Source organism: Mustela nivalis (assembly GCF_964662115.1).
Source record: "Mustela nivalis genome assembly, chromosome: 4".
In the NCBI taxonomy this organism is placed as follows: domain Eukaryota; kingdom Metazoa; phylum Chordata; class Mammalia; order Carnivora; family Mustelidae; genus Mustela; species Mustela nivalis.
The window spans coordinates 88017757-88038671 of NC_139023.1; the positions used below are offsets into that span (position 1 = coordinate 88017757).

The window sequence follows — 20915 nt, forward strand, 5'->3', positions numbered from 1 at the left end:
ATACTGTGTGGAGATTTGAGTTACTTTTTTAGAAGTTAAAGGAAAACCACAGTCAACACAAGAATGTGGTTACATCAGATGAAAATCCCAGGCCTAACTTACCTCTTTTGTTTTTTGATATGGACTCAACTGCAAAATATACCAAAATATTCCTGTTGAAATTCTTATTTATAAGAAAGGTAAATTCTTTCTTCTGCCCATTTTAGGGCTTGGCTGGGGCTCTGTAATGAAAGTTTACAAGAGAAAAATATACAAATGTTTCTGTGATATGGGAGCCCTTCTGTGGAAATGAAGAGCCAAAGAAAGAGCGAAACCTAAATGCTTTTCTACGAGGTTGAACAAAGAGAAGGTTTTGTGGAAATGTAAAATATATAGCAAAGCTAAAGGAAAATCAGAATTATTTTAACAAGGTCTGTTTGTGGCAGTCTTCCTGGCCTGGGTAATAGGAATGTTTCTTTTCCCCTAGTAGAGGGAGGGCATCTTTCAAAAGGAGTCTTATCTCAGTTTTCGGGAAGAAAAGGGGAGATCCGAATGCCTTCCTTCCATCTGCTGTTTTCCAAGTGACTTTAGTTCAAAAACAATCCTCATGCTGGAGTGCCATATTTTGGAACGGGATATTCTGCCACCGTTCAACATGAACAAAAAAAAATATGATTTTTCTGTGCGTGAATATCTAGTTTAATTTGTTCTCTTCCAGATATTCATCAAGAAGTCAATATGAGAATATTCATACTCCAGAAAAATAGTTCAAAAGCACTGACTAGGTAATGCAAATGGTAGAGTAAGTGCCAAGGTCTTCTTGTCTCGAAAAAGCAAGGCTTAACTTGCTTTTCATAATGGTGCTTAGGGACAAAGTTTCCTATCACCTCAATCTTTAAGATTATTCACTTTTTATACTCTGCTTCTTGAAGAGAACGAAACTTTAAACAAACAAACAAACAAACCCTAATGATAGTATCCCATATTAAAACAAAAATAACAACAAAAATACCAAGGACTCTTTGCTTGCCTCCCCTCCCCCCACCATCGGTCGTCAAACCTGTGAAGCTGTGTTCTTCCTGCAGCCTTGTCCAAGAGGGCATTTTGTGTTATTTATAACTCTGTGATAAATGATAGGCAGAATAGCAATGTTTGCTTGACTTCTTCCTCAAGAAACATCATCTTCCTTTTCTTCCTTTTCCACTTCTTGGATCCTTGCTCCCTGGGGTAGAAGAACTCACATCTCAACACAGAGCGCTCTTCATGATGAGATCTAGTGTGGTATCATTTTCCTCTCATCAAAACTGAGAGAGTGTTAGTAAAGAACTGTGCTTAATACTTGCTTTTGAACCCTTATTTATGTTTCTTCTCAAGCGTTGATGTGACTGTGAGTTTAATTAATTAACTGGAAATTGCCACTCAGAAATATCTCCTGAACCCTGCCTACTGATGCCTGAAACTACACTTTGTAGCAGAAAGTTGTGTCCCTTTCACGATATTCATAGCTGTAAGTCTTTGTCAGCTCCTTTTCTCAGAGGCAAATGTATTGACATGAGGAGGGAAAAAATAACATAGATATCGTCGTGGAGAAAAACACTCTAAAAAGGACAGAGGGACAGCCTATTCATGACTTTTAATAAAAGCTTCTTCAGGACTACCTTCTATCTTTGTTGACTTAAGATCTAGTTGTTCTTAACTATTTGTTCTCTAGTGCAATATTTAATAATCCTGGCGTGGATCTGTATGTAGATGGATAAGCAAGCTAAATCTGTCCCTGCCTCCAGAAGCATATAATCGAATGGAGAATGCATGTAAGTAAGCAAACACACAATTACGATAAAGCGTAATAAGCTTTGTAATGGGAGAAAGGCAGGTTGTGATGGAAATACAGAGTTGGACTATCCCATGAAATCTACGATTCAGTTTCCCTCCCATATTTAAGGTGAGAACCGTAGGATGGCTAACATTAAGCCAAGCAAGGAGGCCAGTGTATGCACATATTAGAATATTTCCCGAGGCTATATCCTATCTCTGTTCTTCTGCCCTTGTGAAAGAGAGGGCTTCACCTGTACAGAACAGCTCCAGTGAAGAGCCAACTCAGTAGGGTAACTGTTAGGAGGATGTGGTTTCTACATAGCTTTACTCACTGGTGCCCTTCCGTGGCCTGACCAGCACTTGCCGCAGCTCTGTATCTATTCTCCAACCTGGCGTCTCTGTGTGCATGCTCCTCGTGGGTGCAGCCCAGGAGCTCTGCCTTGGGTAGGAGGCGCATTAGTTCAGCAACCTGGCACATTTCAAAAGCAGGGACGAGATAGGTAGGGATCTAGCCAGGAATGCAATTTGAGGGCTATAACAGACTCCATGTTTCTAAGAAATAACCCCATCCTCTGCGCTTCAGTATCAGGCATACCAAGACCACTTTTAGAAAATATTTAAATTATTAAACCACATAACCTTGGGTAAAACTTTAGAAATATTTGTTCTTGCCTTAAGCCAATGCTACTTTAAAAACTCTCTGAGTAATCATTTTATCTTCTACTACCTTCTTAAGCCACAACTGTTGAAGTTCTCAACTACTAAAATAATTAAAACACTGTGACTTATTCATTTAGCACACATATACATATTACAAAGTAATATATTACATATCACATATTACATATTATAAAACACATATTACAGAGTAATTTGTTTCTCTCCACATTGGCCAGGACCATACTCAGAGTACTAATATAATAACAAAAAGTAAAACCTAAAAAATTACTCTTTGATTATACTCTTTTAGACAACACTTCTCATTCCTGGGTCAGCAAAGATTACAATTCCCAAGCTTTGAACATCTGGAAGCATTTCCATTAGAGAAGACCCACTATCGACTTTTCCTTGTCTTATATTTGCAAATGTGCTTTGTTCTTCAAATTCTTCCCTAAAAGGTCTTGGCTTAGGAGGTAAGATCAAAGCACAAAATGTGACCTTGGCAGCAGGCTGGGAGGAAATGTGGACATTTGAAGTGGGCGAGTATATGTGGAGGAAGGAAGAACATTAGTGTCCTTAATTCTTGCCCTGTCTTTGCAATCCATCGTTTAACCCCTCTGTGCCTCATTTGTGTGTGTTCTAATGCAGGAGATGAAGAAATGAATTTCAGGTTATTTCCAAGATTGTAGTTATTTGTTTTGTCTATTGAGTAAAATAATGTTCTTCAGGAATTTACACTACTGGCCAATACCAATGATGCAACCGTAGCATATAACCATCAAAACCAAGTCTGGTGGATCTGGATTGCATGCTCACCATGAGTCATTATCAACAACTAGAAACTTGATGACTTTGAAGTATAGATATCTAGTGATATTAATGTCAATGCACAAAAAGTTGAAAACAGGATCATCATAAGGCTTAAAGTGAACTTCTGTTCATGGTTTTAATTCAACTCATTAATTAATGATACCCCAGAAGATAAGAAGACACATTCAAAGAGCATTTGAGGAGCTGGGTAGTTATAGGCAATTTGATGAAGGAATGTTAGAATAATATGCTAAGATATTAGTTAATGCCCTACAAAGCAGGAACCCATAACCTTCGGGATTATCTTTTCTAACAGAGAGGTTTCTACAAATGAAAAATGTCTAAGCTCTAATCAAATAGTAAAATTTAAATAATGAAATAATCCTTGGATAAGCTTATTAAACCATGGCATTCAAAGACATGCTCTATACTTTGTTTAACTGGATAATTTTTTTAAGGCCTCTGTACTGGAGACTTTTGAATGTGTAAAAGAAGTCTGAGGGCTCCAAATATACCTATTTGGTATATAGTTCACTTCTTTCCCTATTTTCTGTGGTTGCTCACTGGGCGAATCATTTTTTCCTCGTGGTAGTCTAGGGAAAATCAGCTCACACATCATACATAATTTAGGGAAACTTTTTTTTTTAAGCTTCATTGTCATACTGGATTAACTTACTATCCTACTGGTAAAATCTGATTCATATTAATACCATTTCTATTTACTTTTCTATGTTGGTTTGTTTTTGCATGTGAAAGGTAGGAATGAGGGATAATAATTCAGGAGATTTATATTCATGTGATTTTAAAATAAACTATGAATAAGTCAGGGTCCAATGGGGATTTATTAGACTTCATTGAATTCAGTCATGCTCACCTCAGAGAACTCTGAGCTTAACAATATTATCTCTGTAATTCTCTGTTCACTTGTGATTTAGCAGGGAAGCCAAGTCAAATAAAAATTTTAGTAAGAGTGTTTGAGTCAAAGAGACATTTATGAATTTCTGTACTTTATTCATGGTAAAAAAGAAATTAAAGTGTACTCTTAGAGAAAACCATGCTGAGATTTGATTTTTTATAATATTCACTCATGACAATAATTTAAGTTGGGTCAGTAACTTTCAGCTTTTTGGGGGAAGTCCAGATCTTGATAAAAACTATAGAACTTTCCTTTAGAGGGAGACAATGAGCATATAATGCATCTATTATTTCATATTCACTTTTATTTGGGATGATTTGTGTACCATCTGCATCTCATGTATGCACCTTGGCCAAGAACTCACAGCTTAGAGAAAAGGAGTCACATTGAAGATAGATCATAGGTGAGACACCTGATCCTTATACCTTGTCTCCTAAAGCTCTCCTAACAACTGACTTTGTAAATCAGCTGCATTTCACTTTAGACCCCAGTAGGTTGTTTTCTTTGAAGCTGAAGCAGACACACTCAGCAAGATGGAAAACCTCAACTCAATTATTTGGGGATAACATAGCACTCTTATGGTCTTGCTGTGTTGACAATTCACACCATAGAGTGAAATGTCCTGGGCTTCAGAGTGCATCCTTATCCTGTCCCTTATAATGAGAGACCTTAAGAAAGGTTTTTTAGGACGTTTGGGTGGCTCAGTTGGTTGGACGACTGCCTTCGGCTCAGGTCATGATCCTGGAGTCCCGGGATCGAGTCCCGCATCAGGCTCCCAGCTCCATGGAGAGTCTGCTTCTCTCTCTGACCTTCTCCTCGTTAATGCTCTCTCTCACTGTCTCTCTCTCAAGTAAATAAATAAAATCTTAAAAAAAAAAAAAAAGAAAGAAAGGTTTTTTATTGTTTTTGTTTTTAAGATTTTATTTATTTGAAAGAGAGAGAGCGTGCCCACACGTGAGTGGGAGGGAGGGGGAGAGGCAGAGAATCTCAAGCAAAGTCTGCACTGAGTATAGAAACAGAAGTGGGGCTCAATCTCAAGACCATGAAATCATGAACCTGAGATCATGACCCGAAATGAAACCAGGAGTCAGACACTCAACTGACTACCACCCAACCACACCAGCATTTCTTTCCTAAGGCTCAATTTTCCAATGAAAAATAATGGTGATTAAGAAATAGGGACTGGAGTATATGTAGGTCATTGGAATCATAAACCTCAATCTGATCAGTGGGGTAGAAGTAGAAACAGGAAACAGATCCAAAAGTGAGGATAATATGTACCCAGTAAAACTCACACAGGATCATGTAGGTTTTGTTCTATTTGTATATAAAAATTTGGTAGAGTGTTATTATTTTTAACACAACTCTGGACCTAGAGTTGAAATGTTATATTAAAACTATAACTATGGTGCATGATCATCATTATTTAATGATCTAAAGAGAAAAGCAGAGTTTATCAACTTTGATTCTTCCTCTCAACTATCACATTGTTGAGCCTAACAGAAAGAAATAAACCTTGTTAAGTACTGTTTTTTTTTTAAGATTTTATTTATTTATTTGACAGAGAGAGATCACAAGTAGGCAGAGAAGCAGGCAGAGAGAGAGGAGGAAGCAGGCTCCCCACTAAGCCGAGAGCCCGACACGGGATTCGATCCCAGGACCCTGAGATCACTACCGGAGCCGAAGGCAACGGCTTAACCCACTGAGCCACCCAGGCGCCCCCTGTTTTTTTTTGTTTTTTTTTTTTTTTTTTGTAGAATAAATCTAAGGCCAGTTGAAATTCATGAACTAGAACAAATTTCACTAATAAATGATTTTATCTAACAAATTCTCATATTAAAGAATAATCTAAGAGATTTGCTAAGAATGTTTAAAACCCAAATAGCAACATGGCTATCTTTTTTTATCCAAGGTGTGACTAAACTTTGGATTTTTGTGTGTGTTTTCTAAATTATTTTTCTTTTCAGCAATATATGCTAAATGTATTTTTCTTACTTTCCAAGCTCATTTGTTAGAGCATTTGGTAGCTGGGCAGCACCCTCAGAATGAAAAGAGTGCTCTCAATTATAGAGCACCTACAGCAGGGCTGGCCCTGGGCTAACCCTTGTACATGTTATCACTAATCCTACTGATAGTCTCACAATATAACAGTATTTCTCTCTTCTTATAAACCACACCAAGAATGTTCAGAGAAGCTAAGAGACTCTCAAGGTCCCATCATTAGGTTCAACTTTTAAGGCTTATATTCTACTTTCCACTGAATCTAATGCTTCTTTCAGAGGCTTCGACTGTACGTTCTGAGGTATACTCATTATAGTGACGACAATGGCCATAACAATGCCAGTGAGAAATAAGCGCAAATCCTCACTGTGGTAAGATCTCTGGAGTCCCACCCCTTCCTGTGTTCTTTCAGTTCCCAGGTGGGGTCCTGAGCACTCAAGCCCTGTCCCTGCCACAGTGGTCAACACTGAGACCCACCAGCTCCATATATATGACCAGGAGCTCCTTGCCTCTGGTCACCACCACGTGGTTCTCTTCTTTTTTGCTGTCACTTCTCCTCTTCCTGTAGCAAAAAGTCACCACATGGAGGCTCATTCTTCACCAAGTCCAGGGACCACCACCCTCATAAGACCCTCTGTCTTTGGCTATTATTCTGAGCCCTACACTCAAGAGAGGGAACAAGGTCCCTGCTCAGAAGCAAAACATTTACTCACTTGTCCAAATCAAAAAGGAAGTGGTGGCTGTTGGCATCTAACCATATTCACCATTAAAGTTGAGACAATGTGAGAATCAACACCATGTGATTGTTTCTGTGAAAAGTGAGTACCCTGCAATATTGAATACTCAATGAATTATCGCTGAACATTGAAGAATGCACATAATGCAAGTATAGAAGAACAAGGCAGGGGAACCTGGGTGGCTTGGTCAGTGAACCATCCAACTCTTGATGTCACCTTTGGTCTTGATCTCAAGGTTGTGAGTTCAAGTCCCAGAATGGAGCCTACTTAAAAAACAAAAAAAAAAATAAACAAATGAACAAAATACAAGGCAGCCATGAAGACAGTAATAACTGAGCTCAAGTGTCCATTAGAAAGCAACTCTTAGTGTTTCCTTGCTTCATGATTTATATCTCAACTTTATCAGTCTTATGAGTTTGAGGTTATTCACATACATTTTAAATAAGCATCATAATTTAGTGGCTAGATTTGAGTTAAGGTTAGGTATTTTGAGTTAAATTTTATCACAGTCACATTTATTTAATGACAGATATTTATTGAGTTCGTATTATGTGCCAAGGAGCAGAGCAGCTGAATAAAATCAAAGGCCCTTCTTTTCTGGGGCATATATGGGAACTCTGTGGGTGTCAGAGGGGATAGCAAATACATAAAAAATCAAAATAATAGAAAATTCTAAGAAGAAAATGAAACAGAATTAAGGGATAGTAGTGATAGGTATGAAAAAGCTATTTCAGATGCATTAGTCAGAAGAGGTTTTCTTGTTAAAGTGATTTTTGAGGCAGGACCTGAGTGGCAGTGGGGAGCAGGTTTTGTGGAAGTAATAGCAAACACCAAGTCCCCAGAGTGGGCTTTGTGCTTAGCATGTTCTGTACCCTGTGATGGGGCAAGAGTGCATGGAAGATTTAAAAAAAAAAAAAAAAAAAAAAACCCAGGTAGGAGGGGAAGAGAATATGAGCTCAGAAACATAGCAAGGGAGCTAGATCATCTTGGGGCTGGGTGTTAATGGGTCATACCAAAGTGGAGATCCTGTCTGGGGTTTGAAAGGGTTTAGGAACATGTTTGCCACAGAGGGATGTTGTGACAGAAAGTATTGTGAGCTGGTGATAGGCAATTCTGGTTCAGATTTGGTCTGAAAACTGCCTCAGGGGCTTAGCCTTTGGTTTAGTTCAATCCCAAGGCTATTTGGGACTCTAATCTGAAGGATTTGAGGGAGTTTTCAAAGGAATTTTGCAACTCTTCTCAGAGGGTTGTGGGAAACAATTGCAGACTCAATGTCATGCCTATGTAACAGTTTGGGCCATGAAGAATTTTACCCTAGACCCAGTAGCTTATAACGTAAAGTGACATCATATGTGGGGCATGAGATGCAAGTTCACAGCCTGAGAGAAAAAATAAATATAAATATGAAGGTCAGGGTGCCTGGGTGGCTCAGTCATTAAGCGTCTGCCTCCAGCCCAGCTCATGATTCCAGGGTCCTGGGATTGAGCCCCACATCAGGCTCTCTGCTCCTCAGGAAACCTGCTTCTCCCTCTCCAATCTCCCTACTTGTGTTTCCTCCCTCGCCAGGTCTCTCTCTGTCAAATAAATAAATAAATAAAATCTTTTAAAAGAAAAAATAAATATAAAGGTCAAGATATATTACTTAGGGATTTTATATCACAGATAACAGAAACCAAGCAAAGCTAGATTATATATAAAAACAAAAAGACAGAGATAATTCACTAAAAGGACATGGAATGGTTCCCAGAATATAAGGGTGGGAAGGCAATTATGCCTTAGAAAAGGATTATTCAGAAATAGAAAATTGTCGGGGCACCTGGGTGGCTCCGTGGGTTAAAGCCTCTGCCTTCTGCTCAGGTCATGATCTCAGGGTCCTGGGATCAAGCCCCGCATTGGGCTCACTGCTCAGTGGGGAGCCTGCTTCCTCCTCTCTCTCTGCCTGCCTCTCTGCGTACTTGTGATCTCTGTCTTTCAAATGAGTAAATAGAATCTTAAAAAAAAAAAAAAGGAAATAGAAAATTGTCAAGACTGAATTTTCCCTGAATTTTGCCCTGAATTTTCCTACCCATAGCTCTCTGCACACAGAGGAGAATCTCTTGGCTGGGATCAGTTGTTTTCTCTTGGTTCAATTAGTTACAACCAAAGAAGTGAGGTCAAGAAGGCATGACTGTCAGAGTCTGCTCCTAAGAGTCACTCCCAAAGAAGGTGGCAGGTTGGGCAGACAAGCCAAGTAACCTCTTCCACATAGGTCTACACCTAGGTCATCAACTGATGCATTTATTTTATGTGCAGACTATTTGGAAAAGTACTCCTAAAAGATTTCCTACCCCAATCTAAGGATAATTTTTACCCATTAAGAAATTATAAGGCAGGGGGAAAAATATATATATATATATATACATATATATATGTATATATATATGTATATAAAGAAGAATCAATGTATACATTTTTCCTGTGAATTGTGTTTTTAGTGAGAAATTTTCTCTATCACATAACATGGGACAGATGAGACAGAAAAATAGACTTAAGTCGGAAATCTTGGTTTAGGTGCACCTGGGTGGCTCAGTCAGTTAAGCATCTGCTTTCAGCTCAGGTCATGATCCCAGGGTCCTGAGATGGAATGCCACATTGGGCTGCCTTCTCAATGGGGACCCTGCCTCTCCCTCTGCCTGCCACTCCCCCTGCTTGTGCTCTCTCTCTCTGTCAAATAAATAAAATTTTTTAAAAAATCTAGTTTAAATCTTGATGTTATTAACTAATGGTCATGGCAAGGTGAGCAATTCATTTTAGTTCTCATAAATGATAACCATTGGACTAGATTCTTTTTAAGGTAATTAATCTTTGACCCTAATACATTATTTCCATTTGGTAGCAAATAATTGCTTAGGCATATGTTCTCAGGTTAATTGCAAACATATATCAAGAATGGTTAAGAAACAGGCTTTACATCATCATTGATAATAACCAAGACATGGAAACTACCTAACTGTCCATCAGTGATGAACAGATAAAGAAGTCGTGGTGGGAATGTGTGTATGTGTGTGTGTGTGTATAATTTTTTTTAAAGATTTCATTTATTTGAGAGAGAGAGAGAGGAAAAGAGAGAGCCCAAGTAAGGAAGAGTGGAAAGGCAGGGAGATTGGCGTGGGGCGCGATCCCAGGACCCTAAGATCATGAACTGATCTAAAGGCAGACGCTTAACCAACTGAGCCATTCAGCTGCCCCTATACAATAGAATATCATTCAGTCAGGAAAGGAAATACAACTATTTGTGACAACATGGATGGACCTTAAAAGCATTATGCTAAATGAAATAAGTCAGACAGAGAAAGACAAATGCTGTATGTACTATGTGATCTCACTTATATGTGGGATCTAACAACAAAACAAAACAAAATAAAACAAAAAAACACAAGATTGGAAAACCCCCACCAAACTCTCAGAAAAAGAGATCAGATTTGTGGTTACCAGAGCAGGTGGGGGAGTGCCAACTGGAGGAAGGTGGTCAAAAGATACGAATATGCAGTTATAAGATAAGGACTAGAGATGCCATGTATAGTATGATGACTAGAGCTAACACTGCTGTAGGATATATGAGAAAGTTGTTAAGAGAGTAGATCATAAGAGTTCTCACCACAAGGAGAAATGTTTCTTTCTTTTCTTTTTATTGTATTTATATGAGAAGATGAATATTAGCTGACCCTATCTTGGTAATCATTTCACAATATATGTAAATCAAACCATCATACTTTAACTTATACAGTAATCTATGACAATTATTGCTCAACATAACTGGAAGGAACAAATAAAAAATAAAATAGTAAAAAAGTAAAAAAAATAGTAATAAAACATATGCACAGGCACATGCACATACAGAGGCTATAGAATCCTATAGATTTGAGTTTTCTCTTGCCAGCATCTGACTTTGCATAAATTCGTAAGTTGGTTAATTTCCTAAATCTAAGTTTGGTTAACTGTAAAATGTGGGTATGGGTGATACTTCAATGGACTCTTATGCCACTGAGTAAGAAACTGTAGGTCACCCGGTTCACTGTAAGTGCTCAGTTCTGGTCATTGTTATCAGACTGTGAAAATGCCTAAACTTGTCTACCTCTTACTTTATCATTTTGTATAAATGTGCAAGAAAGTGAAAATTAAACTCCCGTGTTCCTTGAAGTATTCTAATGGCATGGACTAATACAAATGAGATCAGAGATTGGGAGACTCTAGAAAGGTACTGTATACCTCCATGCCATTGAAAACTCATTGTACCCTAAAATAATTTTTAATTGGCTTTATAAAATGTGCCTTTCCCATTCCCCCCGCGCAGATGTGAAAGCATGGAATTGGACAATAAAATCCGAGATCTGATTGAGAGGAATGCTTCTCCTGATCTTAAAGGGGCGACCCTGGGAGCCATACCAAGTCACAGAAATTCATGTTCCCTAAAGGTAAGAAACCACCTTTTTTTTCTACGTTTTCTCAAAACACTCTTCAACAGTGTGTTCACCCAGAAGAATTTATGGGGACAGTCCCCAAATCATTTACAGTAATATACTTCCTTGATGACTGAGAGGATAAAGTCAACCACTATAAAACCTCTCTTACACAGTCACTTCCTGTTACTGAGGAAACCCTTCAGCAGAAACACTTTCCCATTTAAAGTGTGATGCCAGGCAGGCAAGTGTTGCTGCAGGGAAGTAAGGACAGGCTTCTTCAGGCTATGAAAAAGAATGTTAAATACAGCAACATCTCTTTTTGGGGGAGTTAAGTCACCCAATTTGTGTAAACATTCTTACATTGGATTACTAAAATCAGTACAATTCATTGTCTTTTTTTTAACATTTAAAAAAAATTTAAAGATTTTATTTATTTGAGAGAAAGAGAGAGAGAGAGCACAAGCAGGTGGAGTGAAAGAGGGAGAAGGAGAAGCAGACTCTCCACTGAGCAAGGAACCCAATGCAGGGCTCCATCCCAGGACCCTGGGATCATAACCTGAGCTGAAGGCAGACGCTTAACTGACTGAGCCACCCAGGCACTCTACATTGTCTGTTTTTTAAAAGAAAAAACAGGCTTTTCAAATAGAAGGAGTTATCCAGCTATGAATTTCTTCTTGTTTCAAGATACTTTTGTATGGTGCTTCATAGAAGCAAATAAAATTCAAGGGTAAGGTCAGGCTCGGAACCTTGAGGATGACTTTCTTGAAATGCATCATAAATGACCACACGAACTCAAGCTCTGTAGCCCTCCTGATTAGAAACCATCTCTAATGATCTTTTCAACTATAAAAATCCATACAGAGATTTTTATAGCTTGGATCTCATAGACAAATATTTAATTATGCACCTGAGTTGCTTTCATACACGTATATCTTTTTCTCTTAAAGACGACCCTGGAATTAAATAAGGTTTAAACTCCGGACCTCAGTGAAATCTCTTGGCCCACCACTCCGAAGAGAACATCTCTTAGCATTTGAGATCTCTCTGTGTCTCTCTTTTTCTCACACACACACACACACACCCAGTTCATTGAACCTACCTCTTTTGTCTTTAAGAATATGCTACAGATACACCTCTACCTTTTTTTTCATTCATTTAATAAATATAGAATTGTGTGTGTTTGGTATCTACATACTTTTTCCTGTTTAGAAACTCACCTGTTCCTGACAAAACAGTATCTTTTTTTTTTTTTTTTCAAGATTTACTTATTTATTTTAGAGAGAGAAAGAGAGAGTGCACAAGTCAGGGGGAGGTGCAGAGTGAAAGAGAAAATCTCAAGCCGACTCCTCGCTAAGCACGAAACTGGGCTGTGGGGCTTGATTTCACAATCCCGAGATCATGATCTGAGCTGAAATCAAGAGTCGGACACTTAACCCACTGAACCACCCAGGTGCCCCAAGTAGTATCTATTTTTAAAGAAAGAAATGAATGTCTGTGGATGGTTAGAGCCATGGAAGGCTTATTTCTCCTTTTCTCATCTCACCTCTTCTTCTGAACCCTCATATATACCATTTCTAACTCCCAGTTAGGATTTTCCTCCTTCATGGAAATGTATGCTTTTCTCAAGTAGCTTTCTTGTCTACTTTATGACGAGAGTTTGAATCCCCTCCAGTACCCTGATCCTCATATGTTTTGATTATGAGCCCCTGAGACCCATTTGCTCATGACTGACTTCCTCCCAACTCTGTTCATTTTGTCCTCTGGATTTCTCCTCATATGGTAAAGACCTCTTCTACATCCTTATCGTCATCCTCTTGGTAATTAGTTCCCCCTATTTAGGGAACTTACCCAAAACTTGTTATCTTTCTTTAATATACTGCTTCTCCCATCAATTCCCTGATGAAATGTGCTCATTTTCCAGGCAAAGGGCTGCAGATTCCAAGCTGATGGTTTGCTTTGCTGTGTTTTGTTTGTTTGTTTGTTTTTGTTTTTGTTTTTTCCTTGAGAAGTATGAGATCTGGAGGAAAACATCTGGAGAAAGTGAGAAGGTGAAAGGTGAGATCCAGTATTTAAGGAATTTGCAGAAGGTATGGCATGAACAGTGGGAGATGAAAGAGAGGAGTAAAATTGCAATGAGTTGCTGAAAGCTGTGAGGACAGAGCTGAACTTGTCCTATCACCACTCGGTGATAGGACAAATCCCTCCATGGCATTTGGGCTCCTGTATCTTCAGTAACCCCATCACCTCTCACCAGCTTAATATATGCTTAGCACTCCTCCACTTTTAAGCATGTGTGAGATCCCATATTATTTTATGGATAATGTTCTAACTTATTCTTGCGCATCATATCCAAGCTTATTGATCAGGACATTCAAAACTTTTCAGCCCCTTATCACATCACTAATAAGCTCTGCCTTGAAAAACCCAATGGTCATTTTGCATCTGATTTTTCACTTGTTCTCTCATGCATTTGATGCTATTTCCTAATTCAACCTTTTAAAAATGTCTTTCTCCATCAACAGCTATAAAATCAATCTCTCATTACCCCTCCCTCTCCCCTACCTACAACTTTTTTTCTCCAATCTTCCCTTTTCATTCACCTTCACTGGCTTCACTTATATAATGTGCCTGTGTTGTATTAGTGTTACCCAGGGATCTATACGTAGTCCTTGGCTCATTAAACTACAAAATATATGCCAGTGACTCCACACACATATAGCTTCCTAAACTTGGAGTTCTTTTCTTCATGCACATCAATTTCACTCAGTAGTTGCAAAATGAATTCAACATCTTTCCTGTTAAAACTGCTTGCTTTTTCCTCTCTACATTTCCCACACTAATGAATGGATCATTTTTTTAATCCAGTTATCCAAATTCGGGTATAATCGAGGGCTACCAAGCTGTCCAAACACAGGAGGCATTCATAGAATAATGTCAGTCTTCACCCTGGACCCTCAAGTTATTACCTCTTTTACCTTGGTAAAATCTTTGGACTTCATTTTTTTTCCCTTCACCCTTCCTACTGTGCCATGGTTTGTATATTCATTATCTCTTGCCTAGACTATCCCCAGGAGATGCCTAGTCGCCCTTCTTAAGTTTTATTCCACATTAATCCATATTTACCAATATGGATCTTGCTAATGTGCAAATCCTTAGAACTTAAAAGTAGACCATCATACCTACATCATAAAGTCCAAATGCCTTGGCTTAATACATAAAATCCTCCAGGGTCTAGTCCCTACTTATATTTAGAATAAAACAATAGGGAGAGAATCTAGTATTTGTAGGTCAACTACCATGATAGCTATGGAGGTATTTTATATTATGCTTGAGATCTATAACAACACTTAAATATGGCTATCTTTATCCTCATTTTCTAGATTCCTTTTTTGTGGCTCCATGGTGTGAGGTAGGAGCTTCATAGTAGGTTCTGGGAGTGGGGAAACTCTTTCTTGTGGCTTTTGCTCCACTTTTATCTTCTCGAACAGTGATTCAGACCCAGAAGGGAATATACTTCTCCCATTTCATAAAGGGGAAACTGAGGCATTGAGGAACAGACTTTTGGACATGGTTCTTGCAGCTTCCATCTAAGCCATTTCAGGGTCCCAGTGCTCCTATCACCTTCTTGCCATCCTCTGGTCTAAGACAAGGTCAGAATATGTGAACCTCCCCCAATAAAATATTTGACAAAGAAAAAACAAAACAAAACAAAAACAACAACAACAGCAAACTGTGCTTTCACTCTCTCTTTGAGAAAAGTTTCCCAGGAACAACCCCTGGGAGTCTCTCTGCATCCCAACAGACTTCAAACACATCTTCCTCAGTTGTTGTCTGAAGGTATCTTCAAAAACTTCATTGCTTGAATGAACACAATTTAGTTTCCAGTTGGAATCTCAGCTGAATTACTATTTATCCAAAAGAACTGCACAGGAGGGAATCCTACATTCAAAACAAAACAAAAACTTTTGCATTCTCACTGAGATATCTATAGGACTGAAAGAAGTATATGAATATTTATTTTGGGTGTAAGACAAGGGTTAGCCAATGACAGTGAGACTATGGAGGGTGTCTCTAATTTTCCACTGAATGAAGTAACCATAAGATCAGTAAGATCTCTTTCCAGGAGCAGAAAATAAATTTCTTTATAACTTAAGAGATAGGAAAAAGTGTAGCTGAATGAAAGAAATATGATTTAATGAAAGGCCCCAAGATATATGTCAAGTTCCCTTTTTCGCTCAAGAAAATGAACAGACTGACTCATTGCTGTGAGGAAACAGAAAAACATTATTGATGAACATGAGGAACTCCATAAGTATAAGAGCATTCTTTAATATTTGGGAGAGTTGAAATAGACAGTTGGTGAGCAAAGAGCACTGCAGGTCTTGTAGCCAAAAGAAAAATAATTGTCTAAGTGACGGGTGTCTGAGTGGCTCAGACTCTTGGTTTCAACTCAGGTCATGATCTTCATGGGTCATCATCTCACGGGACATGAATTCCTGGATCATGAGATCAAGCCCCAAGTGGGGCTCCATGCTCAGCGGAGAGTCTGCTTAAGATTCTGTCCCTCTCCCAACTAACATGCATGCATGCACTGTCTCTCTCTCTCTCTCTCCCTTTCTCTCTCAAATAAATAAATAAATATCTAAAACAAAATGGTCTAAGTGAGAATAATATTCATATTCCAAAATTAATGTTAAAAATATAAGTGACACTAAACCAAAACATGGTCCTAATACTATAAGAAAATTAATGTATGAATATTCTTTTGTGACCCTGTAATTGTCAGTTGTCAATGGAAAGGGGGAGGAGAATTGAAATGCATTTGTCCAAAAAATATAAAAATAAATTCTTGTAATTTATTGTAACTCTTGGAAATAAAAATGCAATTTGGGAGTAAGAAGAAAAGCTATCCAAATTTTAAAAAGATCCACTAGAATTGAATTTGTTTAAGAAGTTTGTCTTGTCTTTGGATTCGTCTTCCTTTTCCTCTTTTTTTTTTTTCTTCTGTTTTTAAATAAGAGGCAGCACCTGAAATTGGCTTTCAGTAATTTTGGCACAAGCTGAGGAAGGATTTCCCGGTAACTAAGAATAAATTCTAGATCTGGACATTCTTCCCAAAATAAAAGGCCCTGGGAAAGTTCTTTTGATGATTCAGAGAGTAATATAAACTTATGACTCTTGGAAAGATTATAAAAGAAAAACTTCCTACAAACTACAGTAAGTTGACACACGTTTTCTGTAACCACATTGTTGAAAAAAAAAGTTTCCCTTTCCTTATTTCCCTTTTTTTTAAAGCTAAGCTAGTATTCTTTATCAAAATGCAATTTTGAAGATCAAAATATTGTTTTCTCATTTGTAAAATGGAAATGATAAAAATATAAAGTAAGTGAAAATGTGAAAGCAGTTTGTAAGTATAAAGGGTTAAATGAGCATTATTGCCATCATCACCATCATCATCTTCTTCTTCTTCATTATTTTTATGCTAGTAGGATGATCTTGAGCTCCTCCAATCTTTTTTTTTTATTTTTCTCAAATAATAACTAGCTGCTTCTTTGAATCTCATTATCTAATTTCAGCAGTGATAGCTGTGTAATTTTTTTAATGTATTATTTATTTTGGGGGGGAGGGTCACAGGGAGAGGGAGACAGAGAATCTCAAGCAGGTTCCTCACTAAATGTGGCACCTGATGTGGGGCTGGATCTTAGAATCCTGAGATAATAACCTGAACCCAAACCAAGAGTCAGACACTTAATGGACTGAGCCATCCAGGCACCCCTCCAAGCATCATCTTTATATACATATGCTTTTTCTTAATTATACATACTTATAATTTATATTTAAAAAATAGTATCCACATTTATGCATATGATGTTGGTATGTATTGTCTCAGGAAGGAAGGAAGCTCTTTTACCTGAAATGTCCAAGCTAATTACTTGTTGATTATGAAATGACACAGAAGCATTTCCATCCTCAATGGAGTGGTCCCTTGGATCTTCAGATTTATATTCAAAAACCAGAAAATATGTGAAAGACCTGTCTGTTTTGTTCATCTTTATATCTATAGTTAGCACAGTGCCCAATCCATAACCCATAATCAATAAATAGTTGTTATAAGAATGCATACATGAATGAAGATGAGGAAACACTTGAGCAAAGTATGAGAAAAATAAAGTTATCTGCACTGATATAGCATGATAAGGAATTAATGTTCTCACTGAGAAGAGAAAAAAAATTAATTCAAGTAGGATTATAGGATTTGGAAGCTAAATTTCTCTTTGCAGATGACTAGTTATTCATAGTAGAAGTTAATCTCTAGGCAAGTGGTGGTGGAAACTGGTAAGATTTTGTTTGGATATAATCTCCAAGGTCAAGCCAATTCATATCTAGCCCACAAGAAAGCTCAATGACCTTGAAACTTTCCTGAATTCTATTCCTTAATGGCTTGGGCTCCTGAATGATGTTTTGTCCAATAATTTTCAGCTGTGTTATTTGTATCTTGCCCATATAGATAAAAGGTTCTTCATGGGGAATAAACATGGGGGATTAAGTAAACTCTGGTAAGGGTTCAGCTACCCACATGTCATACAATGACCATGGCCATGTCACTTAACATCTCTGAATTTCAACTTAATCCTTGTTATCATCAAAGATAACTCTCCTGACAACCTCATAGGGTTGTTATAAAGTTCAAATGAAAGCAAATATAATGTTCCAAACCACAGAACTCATGTATGCAAAATATATATATTCTTGCTTTCTGAACTGAACTTAGTTTCAGTCTAGGACACCATCCTGTCTCTTACAAGATAAAGTAATCTGCTTGGCTACAGAGAATGTCAGCCACTCCATTGTTTTCTCTGGCAATTGACATTGCAGGCCTTCTCTCATTTCCCTCCTTCTCCCCATAATGGCACATAAGGTCTGTGCAGCCAATTTTGTGAAGTAATCAAGGTGGAGGAGGATTGTCAGAAATAGCAAATAAAAATGTCTTGTATTTTCTGGCAAGTTTAGGGTGAAAGCATTTAGGCTACAAAAATCCACCATCCTACAATGCCATTGGCACTAATGTAAGCTCCCCCTTATGGTCTTTTCATTGGTCCATATCCTTGGTGGCAGTCATTGAAGCTTCCACAGCGCTCATTTCATCTCTTATCCTCGGGGCCATATATATGGTAAATAATGCAAACTTCTCAGTTAACCACTTTTTCATTCTTCTCAGAAATGTAGGAAATAATCTGGTTCGGCTTCCACAGCACTTTGGTGTTGAGCTGTCTCAAGACCTAGACATGCCACAAAGTCTCAGCTGGGTACCATGGTGGTATGGAGAAATTCTCTTCAGGACTGGCCCTTTCTCCAGACTTAACCCAGGGGATGAGGCTGAAGCTGTCTCTGTTCTTAGGCACAATCTGAGCACTTGGATAGATGATGGATGAGTCCGTAGAAGTAGGGGAGTGGAGCTCCATTTCTTCCGGAGCCCTCACAACCACCCAGATACTCTTATTCCCTGATCTTTTTTCATTTTCCCTCAGGCCATGAAACCTTGAAACCTATTCTTCAGTGAGGGGGTGGGAGTGGAAAAGATAAGGAAAAGGTTATATTGACTTCTCAACTACCATCTTTTCTATCAGTTCTTAATGGCAAAAGGTTTATGCCGGGATTCTGTCTTTTTCTCAAGCATTTTATTCTGAAAGTTTCAAATATATAGCCAAGTTGAAAGGATTTTATGATATACACTGGTATATCCACCACCTAAATGTTGCTACCAACCTTTTACTATACTTATTTACCACGCATCTATCTACCTGCTCACCCCTCTTTGTATGCATTAATCTCTGTTATTTTTTGAGGCATTTCAAAATAAACCACACAAGAGGAATTCATCTTTAAAAAGCTTTTAAAGATAATTTTCAGAGAAAAAAAGTATCTTTTGCAACTCAAAGTTTTGGTCTTCAATATGGTCCCTAGAGTTTGGAGAGTCTATTTTGAAAACCAAAGGTTAGGTACCTCTTGGTGATTCAGTCAGTTAAGTGTCTGCCTTTGGCTGAGACCACGCTCCTGGGGTCTGGGAACTGAGTCCTGGCATAGAGCTTTTTGCTTAGTGGGGAACCTGCTTCTCCGTCTGCCTGCTGCTTCCCCTACTTGTGCTCTCTCTCTCTCTCTCTCTCTCTCTCTCTCTCTCTGACAAGCAAATAAATAAAAATATTAAAAAACAACAACAACAAAAGAAAATCAAAGGTTGAATAGGGACCGTTTTTCTCTTTGCATTTAATGGCAAACTTAATCAGCCCTGGAGGCAGAAGAGATCATTAACCAAGCAGAGAAAGGATTAGTTACAGAAAACAAAGAGCAGTGCCTATTTGGAGCAATCATGAGTTAATCAAGATATTAACTTATCTCATAAGATGTGATAAAGCCCTGTGCAAATGTAGGAAATGTTATTGAAGACCACATTTATGCCTTTTAAAAATTCCCACATAGCATGTACAAGTATTTATATTGCTTATTATGAAATAGTAACCAAGATTAAGAGAAAAAAACCTTAAATCAGGATTTATATGGAGGCAAATATATAGAGAGATCATATAACTAAAATAGAGAAGGATAAAATATTTACCTATAAAATGAATAAAAAGAAAATACACAGAAATAGAACAGGTTTTTTTTTTGTTTTTTTTTTTAATGGTTGATGCCCCTACTCGATCTTTTTTGATTTGGAGGCAGAATATATAGCTTTGTGTGACTGTGGTAATTCTCCTCCAGGCTGTATTCTTAGAAGTGGAGGTGTGCTATAATTTCCTACTGAAGACTCATGCATAAACAGATACATTCAATAAAAATGGATGGCTTCACTACTCTGGAGTCGGAAGGTACTATGTTAGTACCCAACATTCAAGTGATAAATATTGACCCTAACGTTAAGAAGCTTCCAGCCTCTCAGAAGGGAAAGGTACATAAAATTAATGAGTATTTTACTGTAAATGCTGGAGTTGATACCTCACAAAGCACCTTGGCATCACCAAGGAGGAAATAACTAATGGCTGTGAAGAACCAGGGCTGCCTTCACAGGGAGGGCTGATGGCCCAGCTGTCTCAGATTGCTGGCTACTCTGTGCTGTGCTGAGAAACCTTCAGATGTGGAAGTCGCATAGAGTCTGCAGTTGCATAAAGACTGCAGACTAACCAGCAGAAACCACTTTGCCCTAGGATGTATCTGATATGCACCAAACACTAAAAGTATATAGAGAGAACAGACTTCAAGCAAGTCTAAATTGCCTGAAAGAATTGCTTCAGAGTCAGAAGCTAGAAGGACAAAACCAAACCCCGTCACCCATGATGTTATGGAATTTGGGACACCTCCCTCACCTGACTCTCCTAGTCCAAACCCAAATTTGGGGTCTGAAGAAGAGGTGGTTTCCTAGTTTGGAGGCTAAGAAGTTGAAGGTTTTGATCCTTAGATCTTTTATAATCTCTTCTGAAGATAGCTGATTCAGGAACATTCTTGATTTAATTTTGGGTAGCAAGGAGACTATGGGTGTCTGAGCATTACGTGTCCTCG

The 20915-nt window shown here is 38.1% G+C and overlaps 1 protein-coding gene across 3 annotated transcripts in view; it reads left to right on the forward strand.

The window, feature by feature from the left end:
- The window catches only part of TNIP3 (TNFAIP3 interacting protein 3), a 98716-nt gene that overhangs the window by 38715 nt on the left and 39086 nt on the right, over positions 1-20915 (forward strand). For all 3 annotated transcript variants that reach the window (XM_082728455.1, XM_082728456.1, XM_082728457.1), the window contains exon 3: positions 11252-11372. In XM_082728455.1, the coding sequence (XP_082584581.1) occupies positions 11252-11372 (121 nt within the window). The remainder of the gene's footprint in view (positions 1-11251; positions 11373-20915) is intronic.